This window comes from Helicoverpa armigera, chromosome 20 (assembly GCF_030705265.1).
Source record: "Helicoverpa armigera isolate CAAS_96S chromosome 20, ASM3070526v1, whole genome shotgun sequence".
In the NCBI taxonomy this organism is placed as follows: Eukaryota; Metazoa; Arthropoda; class Insecta; order Lepidoptera; family Noctuidae; genus Helicoverpa; species Helicoverpa armigera.
In genome coordinates this window covers 10,366,525-10,384,337 of record NC_087139.1, presented here as the reverse complement: position 1 = coordinate 10,384,337, position 17,813 = coordinate 10,366,525, and the positions used below count along the sequence as shown (strand labels likewise).

The 17,813-nt window shown below is 38.1% G+C and overlaps 1 protein-coding gene across 6 annotated transcripts in view; it reads left to right on the top strand.

Annotated features, from left to right (window-relative positions):
* The window catches only part of Ps (pasilla), a 54,941-nt gene that overhangs the window by 766 nt on the left and 36,362 nt on the right, over positions 1-17,813 (top strand). For 5 of the 6 annotated variants that reach the window (XM_021336266.3, XM_021336271.3, XM_021336267.3 and 2 more), the window contains exon 2: positions 108-170. The exons of the other annotated variant lie outside the window; for it this stretch is intronic. In XM_021336266.3, coding sequence (XP_021191941.1) covers positions 108-170 — 63 coding nt within the window. The remainder of the gene's footprint in view (positions 1-107; positions 171-17,813) is intronic. 6 annotated transcript variants of the gene reach the window in all.

Sequence of the window (17,813 nt, the reverse complement as noted above, 5' to 3'; positions counted from 1 at the left end):
CAGAGTAATTTCGCCGCACGTTTGATAAGACAGGGGGACGGCCGGGCCGGCCGCCTCGTGTATAGTATGAATTTATGCAATGTTAAAAGACAGTCGTTGTTTTTTAGTGCAAGACTTGGTGACCGCGTTGCCTCTGGCCAACGGCCATGGCAATATAACGTCTCATTTCGGTGAGTCGACAGTCAAAGCATATGTTCCCTCATCGGCTTTGTGGTTGTTGCGGCGCGCATGCCTCACGCGCGCACTCTCTCGCGCTCATCACCTCTGCTGATGTCCACCGCCTCCATGCCACACTCACTTCATCACCTTCCAGTACATCCTAACCATTCATATAAGATTCTTATTAGCCATAGTCACCAATACTTATTACCAACCAGTTGACCTATTCTGTAGCTACTCTCACTAGATTTTTAATAGATAGCAATAAAGGCCACACCAATTTGTTTAGACCTCGAAAGTTAAAGTAGTCCCTAGAGGCCATATTAACAGCTGTAGTTATACAAATGTTGAGTAATGCAGGTCATTGCCTAATCAACTAATCAAGTATTTTATATTTTTTATAAATGATGCAAAAGATGTGTGATAAAATAATAATTAAATCATTCCTGACTCAGTAAAAACTATTTATCATGAATTTAAAAGGTTTCCACATCCTACATCTGTGTGTTTTTATCAAAATATAATAATCTTGATATTAAATTTAAGTGGCTTAATTCATCATTTTATGTAAATCATTAATGTCAATATTGTACTATAATGTGCTAAAACAGTAGAATACATCAGCAGAGTGTGAGCGGGCTGCGTAGGTGTTAGCGTTTATCGTTTAATCGTCCATCGTGCACAGTAAACATTGCCTCGTTGTCGTGAGCCATGTCGTACTTAGCCTCACACCGATCAACCCATGGCTTAGTCGTTGCATCGTTGGTGTGAACATCCACTTCAATGTACAGAACTTCTACCATTTATTATTTTGGTGTATTCTTCTCATTCTTCTTCTTTGACAAAGTGTTTATTTTTTCGCTTTGATTTTTATTGGCTTAAATGAGAACTAACAATTGGAACAATTAACATTATTTATTTTGCATAATCAAAATCATTAAAATTATAAAATACACAAGTAATATAGATTGGCACTTTATCACCATCATTAAAAAAATCTTATTAGCATAAGTTTATGAGTGAGTATGCTTGCTATGTGAAGAAGCAAGGATTGTATATCGCTCACTGTATGACTGCAGTAAGTGTGATCTACTGCTACCTTGAACATCTGTAATCTATTAGATGGTAGAATGTCGTCGTGTCTACATTCATATTATAGCAATATTTTTTTGAATTGTTATTGTACTCTGCTCATGCTGTTGTATACTTTTAGTATAAATCATAAAATAGATGATCTGCGAAAATATATTTCTTCCTTAGGGGTGATTTTAAGAGCATTCTTGTGGCACAGGGGAAGCAAAAGCATTCCGCCTTTTAATTCCGCAAGATTAGTTGTAAGATTTTGTGCGAAGGGGTGGCGTTTGTGCCCTTGTTCCCTAATTACTGCGCGGTATTGCCCCGGTCAGCAAGCCCGGCCATTGTGCTGCGCCGGCAAACTTCCCTAGCTATGTTGTACCCCTGACAGAGAATCATCTCTATTAAATCTACGCGGAAATGCGACTGAATGCGTTATGGAAAATTTACGATAGCACGTTACTGATACAATATCGGTCGTGTTGTCTAGTAGGTACCGCATCAATTTCTATATTGTCCATAAAGTACAAGCATTACATTTCCAACATAGGTATTTGTGAGAAAATAATTTACACGCTTACGGAGCTTTCCCCGAATTTTTGCCAAATTGGTTCTGGCAGCGACGGTGACTTTCGATAGCCAATCGGCCTTTATTATAGCTAGATTTTACAAAGAAACCTTTATGAATTATCCAAAGAATTATGTAATCTCGAAGCTTATTTTTCAAACGTAAATGAAAAGCAATAAGTTTAGTAACTATGTGAAGGTCTTGCTGACACTAGATTGATGACAAGCAAGGTCATTACCGGTACTGAGTGCACATTTAGCGTGGCCACATGATTCTCAACATAATGGCTCCGCGTTAGGGTCTATTGTCTGTTGCGGGTAGTTTGATTAGCCTGAAGGTTGGAAGCAATTTGTCAAGTGTTGTCTCTTGGGTTACGTGTCAAATGTTTACGCAGGGTATCGTGTTGGTTTAGATCGTGTAACCTGGTTTTGATGTTATTTGAGTCAAATTGATTAGGAACACTATATAAACTTGTATAAGGACAGAAAATTGGTTCTTGGATCTTTCTTTAGTCCAAAGATTAAATAAACTCTTATCTATAATATGAATCTTTGCCCTATCAATACAACAAAGGACGGTGTAAAAGCGATTCATCCCCGCTGCCACTGCCTACACATTGTTTAGAAGCCATGAACTAAATTTATATTTAGCAGTCCATTCCGTACATAAGCACCATTAATTAGCACGTTTTAATGTGCGGTAATGATACTTCATTAATTAATTTGATGAAACTAATGCGCTCGCCGCAGCGCACATAATTACCGCACTTCCCGCGGACGGTTCGTCGACAGCGCTCGAGGTAACCACACGTACTAAATGTCAAGGGAATTGTAACCTTTTTGGTTGCACAATTAATCACACCACGGTTAGATCATCATAATTCGGCAGAAAATTCAAATATTTATTAGACGGGCGTAAAGTAAATATATTAATGTTCTGAACTGACTTAAATAAATAGCGATTCGACTGGTGTATTTATTATCCGTCTAAATGTTGACAGAAATTGTTTACACATTTTTTCAATCGTAACGAAATCGTTCGTCAGATATTCCGAGAAACATTAATTATTTGATTATACAGATGAATATTTTTGTTTTAATTACTGTAGGTAACTTTAAACGTCCACTCGTTTACAAGGACCAGGTTACATGAAATTTAAGTTATTTTCGGTCCTTCGTTTTATGGAAATTTCATTTAAATAGAACACTCCAATTTCATGGCTACTTACTTACGTTTCAGTATTTTTCAGTGGTCACTTTGTGAAATGGTTCATCTGAATACTCAGCAAATTCTACATATTCAAACACGAGCGTTTTAAAGGTAGCCTTTCTTGTATCATTACATTCGCAGCAGGAGTTTTAAAAGCGATATTATTATCACTAACCGCAGTATTCTTGCGTGTTCCCCTCGCAAAAATTAACGATGTCGTGATGAGCTTAAGCTGCCAACTTTGAATAAAGTATACTTTTTATTATACCTTTTATGGCGTTCTCAACATATTCAAGAAAACTTCGAAAAGAAAACACCTTATTCAGCGAGCAGTCTATTTTAGAAATTGTTAAATCAATCCTAAGGTCCAAATCAACCGCATTCCGGACGAGGAGTGTTGTCATCAAGCGAAAACCGCACGCATCCGAATGCCGAACCATTGCGGTCGGCTACTGGAAGCTGTGTAAATGATAGTTTCCTAGATCCCCAGGCTAACAGATGTCCCCAACATCTCGTATACGCCACCTTTTATTTAAAAGCCTCCGTCACCACAAACGTAACTGCCAATTAAGGTTAAACCGAGCGTTTAACGACGCATGATAAACACGGGAGCCCGTATCATAAGTTCGTAACTACGCGCAAACAGGCCGCTGCGAAGAGGTATTGTGTTGAAATAAATATTTGTTTTGTCCGCAATTTGTACTGTGGTCCTTCAGCGCGCATCTCGAGGGAGCCGGCCCTCTTGGAAGGGAAAGGTTCATTGTTTGTATACCTGAAATTACTGATTAATTGTAGGTTCTAGTTTTTGCCTTATGGCCGCGTAAACTCTTAAAATCTTTGTACCTCTGGAAAGTAAAAAAACTTTCTGGAAAAACATTTGATTTGTTTGCTCAAACATCTCCATAAATTCAACCAAACCAAATCACAGATTTTTCCGATGGCAGCGGAAAAACCGCAAGCTATAGATATAGGTAGATACGTTTCACTTTATGTATGTGGGTTATGATTTACCTTCTCATAATGTTTTGCGCAAAAGATTTGTGGCCGGAGGCTTTGAGCTTGTCTCTGTATCCACCCCGCAGGATCCTCGTGGATCCAATCATAAATATTTAAATAAAGGAATAAAATATAATCTTGTTATCGTTGTCTCCCGTCATGTTATTGTATATTCTTTTTATTTTATTAGCGTGCTACAGATTCACAATTATTTTGCGTCTTGGTATCTCAAAATTCAGCTTGAATAAAATTTAAGAAGGCATGAATATTGGCTCAATATAAGACATTTTATTTGTACACAGAATCTGTTTCCAACAGCACTGCGGTATAACAGATTTCAGGGTGTTACCCTTTTATCCAATAAAATCGATAAACCCCAACAGCTTTGGACGTTTTACTCAAAGTATAAAAACTCCCACGGGTTACCTCTTTAGAGAGAATATAATTTATTCGCGTAGTAAATGTCTCTGTAAGCGGGATAAAGGAATAGTTTCTCTAAACAAATACAGCGTGTTGTCTCAAAGGATTGTGCCCGAGGATACCAAAAGGACCGCGTCAACTGTGAAATGTTAAAACGAAAGCGCCCCTCGTACCTCGTATAAAGAAATAATATTTAAAGCTAGTGCCATTTATGAGCGCAAATATTTTGAGTACATTATTTAAATAGTTTAGAATAAGTTCAAAGTTGAATTTTCTAACAAAGGAATTGTTTGTAGAGCTTCGTAATTGTTGGAACCACAGTGACAGTTTTAGAGACACTAAAAAAAGATAAAAAGACGCTATTTCAAGTTTTATTTGGCAAAGAAATACAAATTGTAAATGTTTTCTATTATATGCACGTCAATTTTAAGTACTGCAACTAATGAGTGGACTAACCTTGCTTGCAACTATTATCTAGCAACTAGATTACATAAGGCCACATAGACGCTTCCTAAAAGATAACATTTACATTATTTATCAATACCATTCGAACTCCGATAACGAGCTCTCATATTATCCTACAATTTGCCGATGTACTGGCTGATAACACTATCTTATCAGCGCGCAAGTGTATCTCAGACCTGTAAATTGAAACCTAATTACAATACCTAGTTTTAAAGGAAGTTTTAGGTAATTGAGTGCTGTGGAGAATAGCAATTACTCTAAAAACGTAACGTCTTTTTATTCAGAAGCAGCTGTACTAGCGAAAAATTAAATGTACCTTTTAATTAATATTCTAGGCAGATATTTCTATTACAAAAATGTTACTTTATAAAATCTCTGCCTTTAAATACAAGACTAGCTCCTAGTCGTTGTATATCAAATTGGTCCTTTGCTACGCAAAAGGTATGAAGTCTGCAATCGATCTGAACGGCTGTTTAGCATTCTGGACGTGGATTGTTGTTAGTATTCATGCTATTAAATCGGGGACCAGGTATAGCTCAATGGATTTGCGTTTTGTGTCTAGAAACTTCGAGTTTGAAGCAAAATATTGTTGTACTGGGGCTCTGAATATTCGGGCAATTCTGCCCAGTGCCTGGGGGATTAAATTGGGCTGACAGGTAACAGGAGATTACATTTTCACCTTAAGATCTCCGCCTGTTTTGTTGTAAAGCAATAATTTAAGTGCATTTTGTTGTTGACAGTAATAAATAGAACTTTAGACCCGAATGAATCACAGTTCGCTGTATGAATAGTTTCTCAGTGACCGCGAGAATTTATACGAGTAAAAATAAATTCAACAATTACATTCCGTAGTACAAATACACATCTAAGTAATAAAGCAATAATCGTAACGTTCGGTTTGTTTATCATAACAACGTTTTATCTCTACCCACCGCTATCAATCGAAATTCAACCGACTGCTAATGATGTTAGAAGTCAGTTTTCTACATGATAATAATAATCTAAAGTGATTTTTTATCGAGAACGTTTATCAGTAGCAATCGATGCGCATTACCAATGAAATTGTCACAATAGCCATGCGCGTGCGCAATCGCCAACTGAATGACAATAAGCGACCATTTTGATTTGTTCTTATTAGTTGTTAGTACTGATTTATTGCAATTGAGAATCGTGTACTTTCCTGATATGGATGCTCGTTGTTTGTAATGTTGTTGCTATTTTCCTATTATATGCAAATTGCGGTATACAAATAGTAACATAGATTTTACTATAAAATTTCTACCGTAACCTCATGAGCCAGGAGAGAAACTACACGTCCAAAAACTGATGAACGAGTGTCACAATATTGTGAACTCATCAAGACAGACATGTCATTGGAATAGTTTCAGCGGAGTATTCGGAAACAAAAAGTAACAAATTACCCCCACGCGTCCTGAACTCAATTGTGAATCTCATTGACCTATTAATACTCGCGTCAAAAATATCTCGCGACAGCTGGCTCCGAGTTACGTGTACGTGATGACAGGACTTCGAGAAAGCCGACATTGAACGCCCTCAGGTCACCATGGCGTTTATAGTAGTCGCATCTAGAGCAGTGAAAGTTTTTTTGCATAATCTAGAGATCACTTTCAGTCACGTCTTGATCTTCTGATGCAAACCTTACATTAAGTTATCTAATGGTCGGAGCACGACTGCGCAGCGTGACGTGGTCAGGTGCGTAGCGGTCACTCATGCCAATGTCAGCGCTCCAAAAGTGTTCATGCGGCAACTATCTGTGCGGTAATGTTATGCATATGGATGACATTGTAACAGATCTCTTGTTCCGAATCCCTTCCACGTGAGAACACTTCTAACGTCTTGAGGAGTAGGAAATGTTCAAAATATTCCCCAACTAATCCCTAAATCGAGTTCATGTCGTATCGTATCGTACATATTTATTTTGTATACAATGTAACGTGGGCGGTAGGACGACACCTGTCGCGATGCCTGTAAATAGGGATAAGGCGGTCATAAACATTTCCCGGCGATATTTCGTGACGATATGGTCCCCGGCTCCGGCCAACAATTTATACTCCGTCCTTTCCGGTCTTGTGGGACTAGGGTTTGTATCTAATTTATAAACAGCATATCTAAATGCTCTAAAATGTAAATCTATTGACATGAAAAGTGAGAGGGAGCGCTTCACAAAGTCTGTAACTGTCACATCATCGTTGAGACAAGATCACGTAGCTTTCTAATTACGCTGTAATATTGTCGGCTACTATACTGACTACCGTATCATTATGCCTAATAGTTTCTTTTATTAAGTCCATAACGTCTCCAGTAGCAATTTACCGAAGTTTGATAATCTTCTTGATAAATCAAGCAGTAACTGTCGTGTAGCTATAAAAGTTACGCAGTAGTCGTAATCGCCCCTAACTTGTGGACTAGCGTGTTGGCAACTTTTCTATTTCGATATTAAGAGGACGAACATTTTCGGGTAATATCGTATTTAGAATTTCCTTACAAGTTTGCAAAATTTCAATTAATTGGATCTTCGCTTAGGAACTAGGTTTAATGTTATTGACAACCATCGTTATCTCTATGTATAAGAGATCACCAACCACTACAATTTCAAAAATTGAAAGCAAATCTTGAAGTAGATCAGAATACGTCTCCTGTCGTCAATATAAACGGCCCAATCATATCGACATCGGTACTTGAGCGTCCGGAGCCACGTCACTCAAATCAGATGACATCGATACAAAGTGTCTCTTCCATCGCTGATCATGTTGTGTACACTAGACGACACTTGCGTCACACCCACGTTTATCCTTAACGATATTGCTAAAAATAGTAGCGTGGCAAAACGTGCGCCGGTGACCCCAGAGCCAACTAACCTATTTGATATACTTTATCTTATCAAGTGCCACTGTAATTGCGCTCAATGACCAAAAATAAGCCGGTTTTTTGTTTTCTTCTTCCTTGTTAATTGCTGATGACATGGTTGTGTAACCATTTTGGTCCTTTCACCCGCATGTGGAACAAAGGACTAGAAAAAAGGAGCAAGGAAAGATTTAGGGTCTATTAGCAAAACTAATGTGCTTGTATTAACATAGGAATCTGATAACATTTGCTCCCAAATAGATCTTCAATTAATATTGTTTCCGAGCTACGTTTTGTTATTTGCTAGGTAATACTTACACAATAGATGTGCCGTTTGATTACAAAGTACTAGATCTACTAAAGAAAAATACATTTACATTAATACAAATGTAAAAGAAAATAGTTTTATTTATAATGAAGATAATGCAGCTATAAAACCGGTATTTACCACTCAAAACGAGTATACAATTATTGTTCCACACTATAATTCATCGACACAATGAGCGCTTATTAGCGGTTTGGATGCGCAGGCGCTAGGCACTTTCGTTTTTATCCAAATGTACGCATACTCTGACGCAACTATTACAGTATGGCATAGAGGCCTACATTCTTTTTGGAAGACTTTCACTGATGGAAGGTGTACAATTTCTAATTGAAGAGTTCAAACGCCCAGCGTAGGCGTCGTTATAAGGGCGACCTGAAATCGGATGTTATTTCAAGTTATAAAAGTTGTTATTACTACGCAAACACCCGTTGAACTCCCGAAAACCTTTAGGCTTGTCTTCCGAAAGTTTATTAAGACTGATTACTAACCGAGTTTGATTTTGCCAAGATCAAAGCAAATAGTGATTTTGGACGCTTCAGCTCTCTGAGCGATCGTTAACCTGTGAATTTATGTTTATTGAATGTAGTGTTACTAACACAAATTCCTGGTGTAGTCATGAGTAATGTCTTTATTACGCCATGATTTATATTAATATCGTGCTTAGTACAATTATGTTGCTGGACTGAAATTCCGTCCACGGTCGCACGATGGCCTTGCGTATCAATAATTGAGCGGTTGGTGCAGCACACATCGATTGCACGGAGTCGCGTGTGAGCCGCCCACGCCACGCTTCATGTTGTGAAATGCTGAACTGGTATCACGGAAAGTGCATTAAGTCGCTTATGTCACGAAACCGTACTGATTCCGATCGCTATGTGCCACAGATTCGGCACAGAGATTTGGGACATGAACGGCTCTATGCGGACGATTCAGCACAAAATTACGTCACGGAAATCGATGAAGATGCCTCGACTGGCCGGCACTGGCACCTCTCCATGTTTTTCGGTGTTGGACAGCCTAGTTCAGCTTTCGTCGGAATCTGTCCAGGAAACTTTACCCCAATTCGCCCCATTGCGCACATGCTACGTAGTTTGGAAAAAGGTGGAAAGTTATTCAACAAATATTTTCTCTACATCGTTTGTCCTATATTTTAGGTTCAAACAACTTTTCAGATAACTGCGTAGAGATATTATAGTAATAAAAACGGTCATTCATTCACGCATGATATACAGGGTTTATCTATTTTTGCAAGATCACAGCGGCCTCAATACTCAAACTTATAATATGAGTAGACAGTAACATAAATTCGCTTTACGTTACAATTACAAGGAAAATTATGACGTGAATTGTAATTTACTGTACAATAATTTGACTACGGAGTGTACCTACTCGTACTAAAAATATTTAAGATTTAGCACGTAATGGGCGCGTCGAAACGCCGCCGCGAAATATGCCGGAATAAAAGGTAGTAAACAAGTTAGTGGTTTTAAAGTGATGTAACAAAAGGCACGTCCAGGGTTGTTGACGCTATTGTGCTGACGGTACACTTATGTACAGACTTTCGAGCTCACTTTGTTCAACTTTTGCAGTTTCGAAATAAATGTCGCTGAAAATGTTGTTTGAACCGACGTTCTGTGATGGATCCGAAACTTTAGATTCCTGTCACTCGCAACGATAGCTTTCAGCTCAGATTTCAAAAATAAAATATGTTTCAAAAATGCCGTATGAAATATGACACGCGTTTCCTCCCAAATATTTCAAAACTAGTGTCCAATGTTCACTTTACCGCAGAATCAAACTGTAAGCCTTTGAAAACCACTGAAGTAGGTCACAGCTAGTGGATTGAAGCACCCACTACAGCCACACCGCTATTTTGTGACCGTTTTATTGTGAAGAAATTCAATAAAGATGATTTTTATTTTACAACTACGACTGCCTCGGTTTGTGGTCCTTAAAAACAACAGGTTTTAGAGACCGAGGACCGTCATGAGTAAATTATATTCAAGGTTTAACATCCACACGTGGTTTACTGAGGTTAGTAACGATGAGAGGTAATTGCTTTACATAGCACGTCTTGGTCGCGCTGTGGGTTTTATATTTTACCTGGTCTTATTTCTCATGTTAAACGATGTAATAATTATTTTTTACAAAGTCGAAATGGGTGTCCATAAAGTTTTAAGATAGTAACTAGAGAATGCAATAAAACCAAAGTTATTATCCCAAAATACATGAACCCACATTCCGTAATTAAACTTGAGATTCCGTCAGAGCGCAGAGCAGTCGTCAATGCGGGATAATCGCTAGCTAAACCGTCATATTTGAATGTCGCCGAGCGAGCACCCGTGAAAAGCGTTGATGAAGCTGAAGAGCTTGTCGGCCTTCTGGAGAGCGACTTTATATCTGGCACAAGCGCTAAAGGAAGTACGCCCTCGCCGGATGAGGGTACAAGTGTTTCTCTAAAATACCCACCGACTTGCCGGCCGTAAAGTGTAATTGAATACATAATGACTGACATTAAAGAGAAATGAGATACACAAAACGAATTATCCCCATTTTATTATTTCAACGGTGTAAAGCTTGATGTTCTATTTGAGAACTCTTCGCAGTCTGACCGCAATGAATGTCCATAAAATATCAGCTATTCCCAGTATAAATTGTATCTTAGGTGTTTATCGTCAGCGGTTATTTGGAGCGTTGATAAATTGTTAGTTTGATTAAGTTTATTGGCACAATGGATATCGCCAGGAGCTTCCGTGTTGGGCGCCAGTCCTATCATGGTCCAATTTGGTTGAGTGGTATCCTAATCAGAAGTGAGATTGGCTATTTACACACGATATTTACCGATATGGGCGTAGACCTTAACGAAGTTAACATACGATCCGACGTCATGCTTGAACCCTTCGAGTGCCGAAAGCGATTAGATGTCTTGATTCTGAAATCGGTTTCGTATCAATCTATTGCCGATTCATTTTATCGAATTGCTTTTCAATTGAAAATTGCCTTTTTAGCGTTACTTCTTTCTATTTACAAAAATTCAATAAGAAGCGCATGAAGGACAAGTATATTTATCCAAGTTTTGAGAAACTCATTCGGATGTCCGCAGATTAGAACTAATGCTCCGAAACGTGTAATAACGTTAAACTGTGATCATTAATCATGTAGTCACGTTCATTAAAGTCCGCCAACATACCTGTATTACATTTGGTTCCTAGCTCATGCAGCTCGAGTCGTTAATTTCGATGTCAATTCGTATAAACGTCTGTATAACAGGTTATTGTAAATTGTTTCGTGTTTACGACGTCGTGACAAATGTTGTGTGCAGTTGCGCGTCATCGTGCATCGTCGTGCAATCTTCTCCAATCGTGTTTTACGATGTTGCCATTGGCTGTTTGTGTTTCTCTATTTGGCTCTATGTGTGTATTGTCTTATGTATTAGTTTGACATAATCTCTGATTTACCGGAATGTCGAATATTTTTTAAACTTGAAATAATATGGATTTCTAACTACAAATCCATATTATTTCTTTATTTCAAGTTGGCAAATTATGAAAAAATAAGTCTGAATAAATCAACTCTTTTTATATTATTTTGATAGTAATTTCATCTAGAAATAAATAATTGTCAAAAGATTTTGTAGAATGAGGAAAGGCCAACCTGAAAGCTTTATAAAGTCGACATTTTAATAATGAGGAAAAAAATATTTGAATTCACAATAACGCCAAAAAAATATGGAATGTTTAGAAGTGTCTTTGGTCAGTTTTTAGTGAAATTAAACTGTAAGAGCCGTTTCCATATTATATTACCTACTACTTTCCTTATAGCAAGTCGCTAGTATCACTCAGCAAATATTATTATAAAAACTCGGTTTTGGGTTGCATGATTTATTGCGAGCTTCAGGGAAGAAAAATGATAATCTGTAACGTTTGGGGTATCTTACAAAATCGCGATATCTAGTCAGACGTGAATTTGTCCCGAAATATGCTCACCATTAAACTTAACGGAAAAATATGTACATACATAAGAAGTCCTGGAACAACGTAACTTCAGTAATAATTACAGGAGTTGGGGGCTTAACATTATACCTCTAATATCCCTTTAAACAAAGATCAATGAAAGTTGGATTGGAAAATTGAACATTAAATTGCGACATTTCTATCCCAGTTGACTAAAACCACAAAAATGAATTGTTCGTTACAATTCTCATAATAGAAAATTAATGAGTAGAAAAAGTCCGACAGTCTGGTTCGTTTCTACGAATTTGCGGCAGAAGTCGATAAGTTTTATAAATGAGCCATAATGGTTTTCCAATTTTGCATTTTTCCAGTTGGAGATAGTCTCGGGGGAAGGGACGCGTCTGTTTTTCAAAGTTGCCTCTATACAGCACGTCTGAGTTATTGACAGCTGTATCCGCGGCGGGACCCCCTCCCTCTTGCGTCATTTCCGTTCGTATTCTACCTTCGGTATTTGCATTACTTCGGTTTGTGTCCTGAATTTAGCCGGTCATTCCAGCACTGTGCCAAATAACTGTTCCAACGCAAAGGGTTCACTGAGACAATCCGAAACTTTAGACATAATTCCACTGAGCTCTGAGCTCAGAGCATTGTTTACATTATGTACGAGTTCTAAGTATTTACAGGTCATTACTAAATGAGACATTATGAGGACATGACATCAAAGTAAGCTACGATGAGCAATGTTCATAAATTAAAATATTTTCGGTAGATAACTGTAACCTCGATTGTGTTCATATTTTGTTTGTTGTGGTAAGTAGGTTGGATAAATTTCATGCATAATGCATGCTTGGTGCGCAAACGGGGGCTATCGTTATGTCGTCATGGGCCTTTTTTAGATAGCCGTAGATAACCTCAGAGCTCAGCGGGACGGAGCCCGACGAGTGATCGGATCACGCGTGATTTATTAGAGCCACCCGCGGCCATTTTGCTAAAATGTGGTAAAAATAAATAGGTACCGCCCGAACTGGTACGCTTTAGGAGAACTTTGAGAAGATTAAAACGTTTGGGGAACCGCCGCGGCCAAGTTGATCCGGGAATTTATAAAGCTTTTCACGTTTATTATTTTGTTGCTGACAATATGGCGTAAGCCAGGAGTTGGAGTGCCGCAGTCTAAGAAAAAGTTTTAAAATGGCGCGTCGGAAACATTGCTCTCGCGGGTAATAATCACTAATTACTTGGATGTTAGGCAAAGTTTGCGGCTGTATGCTCCGTGGAGGTATGATGCGAATGGGAGACAAAGTCCCCATTAATCTCGGCAGCAGCTTCAGATCAAAGCGCGAAGATGAAACGCCAGAAGCTTTGTGCGAGCTGAGTACCTCCTGGAATGGGAACACGAAGAAAACATATTTATATGGAGTAGGCACTCGATGGTACTTTATCTTGAGCCAGTTACCTTCTATTGCGCATTTTTCAAACTGTTCACTCTGAGTACACTGTTAGTGCAAACTGAATTCCATTGTTAAAGTTACTTCTAGTATTTGATTGCCCTATATTATTGAAATAAGAATAATAAGAGCACAGGTTCTATATCATCTAAGCTACATATTCCTAAATGCTCGGGCGATTTATCCTCTAACCTATTCTGTAGTAGCCTTTGAAGTTCGTGAGATTTTTAAAAGTACGTAGGAGGAACAACATTTTGACTACCCAGCAAATTCAATCTTGGCGAGCTAAAAGATCTCTATCTATTTGGCCTACATTCACTCAGTGGTGGCTGGAGGCCTCTCGTATCTTCCGCCCTCTTTCAGGCTTTGTGTCCGGTCTTTAAATATGAACAAAAAAGGGACTCCAGTGACACAGATTTCGCTCTAGAGCATATTAAAGCGACGGCTAACAGTCGATGAAAGCCAGTTTGACGTCAAAGTCAATTGTTAGTATCGATTGATTGTCAATGACGCCGGGTCGCTCGGGACAATCTGTTCATGACAGCAATGGTCTTTAGACTTCACTTGCCACTCAACTCACGGCAATTTATTGGCGACATGTGATAGTAGGCTTTCCACGGTATAAATTGTCTGGTTTATACCCGGCCGTGATTTCTCTACACCGCTTATACTCGTAAAATCTTCATTTATCCGCATGATGGCCATGTAATATCTTGTGGTGTACACAAATGCATATCATAGTAATAAGTAGCAATTCAGTTTTTAAGCGCAACATTTCAATTTTGCGTTTACTTGAACCTCGATATATAAATTATGAGCGACTTCAACACGAAGCAGAATATAAAATGACCACTTAGAATTTAGAATTATCCTAATAAATACTTTGTAGTGCTAGCGATGTGGTCAGTGGCTCGCAACTAAGTCTCATTACGCGTTACTGCTAAACAGATGAATGCACATTGCTCAGACTTAGCAAGGACACAAAGCTCATGATACATAGCCTCGCCTTATGAGAGAAGCCAATTTAAACGAACAATTATATTTGCACAAAACAACCCGCCGCTAGTATCATCTGGCATACATTGGGCTTTCATGATCCCTTGTCACATGATCAGACGAGCGTTTCGCTATTTGCATATTGTAATTTGGTAATAAAAATATGATTGTACATTCGGTTACTGCTGGCGCTGGGAGGCGTATTATGATAATTTGTTACCCGTCTTAATTCGTTAGACGTAGCATTTGTTACATGAGCATTTATAGCGAAAGCAATATGTTCCTGTCGAAAAGCTTGCATCGCCAAACTTTTAGAGGCTTAGCATTGCCAAACCCGGCACTTGGCAACGTGTGCCGTAAGGTCGCGACCTATCTACAACACGGCGGAGGTGCGGCAACGGTGCGGCAAACTCACCTATTTATATTCCTCTGATTTCTATGAGCGACGACACGAACAGCACTCGAAGGAAGACTGCTATTAAAAAATAATTGAAGCGAAAAAACAAGAACACGAACAACCACGAGCGTGCCATTAAATAAGCTCCTTTGTCAAAGAGCAACCTGACTCCCGAATTGGAGCTTATTATTATTCTGAAGTAGAAAAACCTTTTGTTAGAAAACTTACTAACACTATAAAGGCTTGTAATCGTTGATAAACCGACTTTATGGAACAAGTGAGTGCGAAATTAATCTTAGTATGACGAAATTATTCGTCAATGGTCAGTCTAGATTACCAGCTTCCGAGCCGGGCGGATAAGCCTCAGATCTCTATTGTTAGGTGGGGTAGAAAGAAGGCTTTTTTCTTTACCCTCCTTCCTCTGTTAGTCAGATAATGACGAGATTGTACATAGAAATCTTTCTCTCGGAAAAATTCTTTTCCATTGTCCGAGGCTCTTTATTTTGATGTGAATGGGTGCAACTCGTAAATGAAAAAAATATTTCAAGTATTGTTTTAATTTATGACAAATTATAATGGGCCACTCCCGAAGAAGTCTGGTATCGCAATTTTTCCCAAGTTAATTAATGAAGCTTTTCCTGTTGTGTAGTAATTAAATGAACAACTTCTGTTTTGGAGGCGAGGTGGAGATCCCTAAAGTTATATGGCGTAAAGGATTTGCACGAATACGGTATTGGTTGTAACATTAATTGAATAAAATGCCCATGATATGTACGATGACGCAGAGAAAGCTTATAACAAATTCATCAGTTTGGCGTTTGGCTACGTCATGTAGATCTATAAATCAATGACAACCCTTTTTTAGCTCGCGGTGTTTGAAAAGAAAATGATTTGCAACGCTCGCGTTCTAAATCGTTTTAGAAAATGTTTCACTAGAAAAATATATTCCATTGTTCTTGTCTTTGAGACTTATTTTCCTTAGTATTTTCTCCTTTAAAAGAATATTGGATCGCAGACACTGTATTATCTTTCCATCTCAAAATCTTGTCTTCCGTAACGTTATTTTATACCGTTTTTTTTTTCTTGAAGACAGCGTTTGTGAAAAATAGCCCATTTCTTTAAGATCAATTTAAAGATTCGTTTTTAAAATATTTGTAATTTGTAATCAGTCTACTCTATCTGTAGATTTTTCTATGAGTTTGAGTTTTTTTCTTCAACTTCGACCATGTTGATGCAAAGATACAACTTTATTCGTGCCATGAACTGAAGTTTTAACTCCACCGGATTCAAACATAGAAGAACTAACTTTTAACATGATTGGTTCCTCATAAAATCGTAGAAAACATGAATGGTGCATTGTCGATCATATGTTACTGTGGCGAGATGTGGCAGGTGAACTGCCATGCTCCATTTGAAATGAGGTCAAATGAGACGCGCCGTCAGACGGTGGGATGCCACTCAATTGAAACATATTGAATGTAGGTGGAACGCTAGTTTCTTCATATTGTTGTACATATTACGCAATATGCGCACCTGATTAATGGCCCTTTACAAAAGCCACGAGGCGCCCGTCAAGGCCTACCCAAAATTACTTTTTGATTGAATTATTGCGTTCAAAAAATTCTATTCTGATGCAATTTTCTTCAGAGATAAGATTTTTTGATTGCGTTTAATTTAAGTTAAATAACTTTCTATGTGGTTTCAGTCGGGATTCCTGAACTCGCCCAGCGTTTTGATGCGTAATTAGATATGAGCCATGAAAACAAACAAGTGAAACTTGTTCTGTACTTAGTTCGTCCTCCTTCCAAGTTTGTCCATTCTCTTTGTCAAATTCTTCTTGTTTATCCCACCGGGAAATATCAAAACTTCAAAACTTTTTGGTGTACACTTGATATCATTCTTCGAAATATTGTGGCTTTCAGTGTCTTCTTATCTCAGGTTTCGGAGTAAGGATCATTTTATATCCATCATCTATCATTTAGGCTTTTCTTCGACGTCTTGTCCATCTGTGTTTAGATCTAGCATTACTCAGCGATATAAATTGCATGTTAATTAATAACTATAAAATAATTAAAAGCTGTACTATTTGCCTTCAGATTAAAATAAAAGCATTAAAGCAAACACATCTAACACTGGCACGTTGAAATTCACAAGCTGTGCCAAAACAAACTTGCGAATGTAATTCGTCACCAAACACGCTACTGTTGGTGCTAATTAATATAATAATATAGTATTTTTGACGTTGGCTATTGAATCTTCATACACCGTCATCGCGACTGACATGAGCACAGGCCCTGCAGGTGTGGTTTACAATACATACAAACATAATAATGCACTTCACATTGACTCATCCGATAGCTATGCCGGAACTGGTGCTCCAAAGTTGCCATTTTCTGCCACTTTGGATCGCCAGCTTCCACGCTGATGTATTTTACATAATACATATAAATTGGGATTTCATCTAAATCAAGCTGCAATGGCTACACGATCCAATGAAACCTAATTTAAATGTAGCCAAATGAATCTGAGTACTGTGTTTTGTTGTTTAGATTTTATCTTCGGTTCATTTATTCGATTCCTTTTCAACGAAGCTAGCCAATTTATTCAACCCTTTGCGCATTTAATCTCGGTTTTATTTTCTTTAATTACCTATGCAAATCCCGAGGTTTATTTATATCGGGAGTTGGGAGGAATATCCAGAACATTGTTGAAGCAATTAGTATAATCTGGTTTTACGACTAATCTTCAAAGGGTTTGGGACTTTGGGCTATATCATGTTATTGATTTATCGCCAATTTCGAATGGTATTTGAGCATTTACGTAATTTGGAAGCTTAGTTAGAAGCTTAAGTCCCAATTTCAACATCTATGTAATGTACATAGGTACTTATCTTGGTAACAATAAAGACGTCCTAAGCAAACATTGATTCTACCCGGTTCTT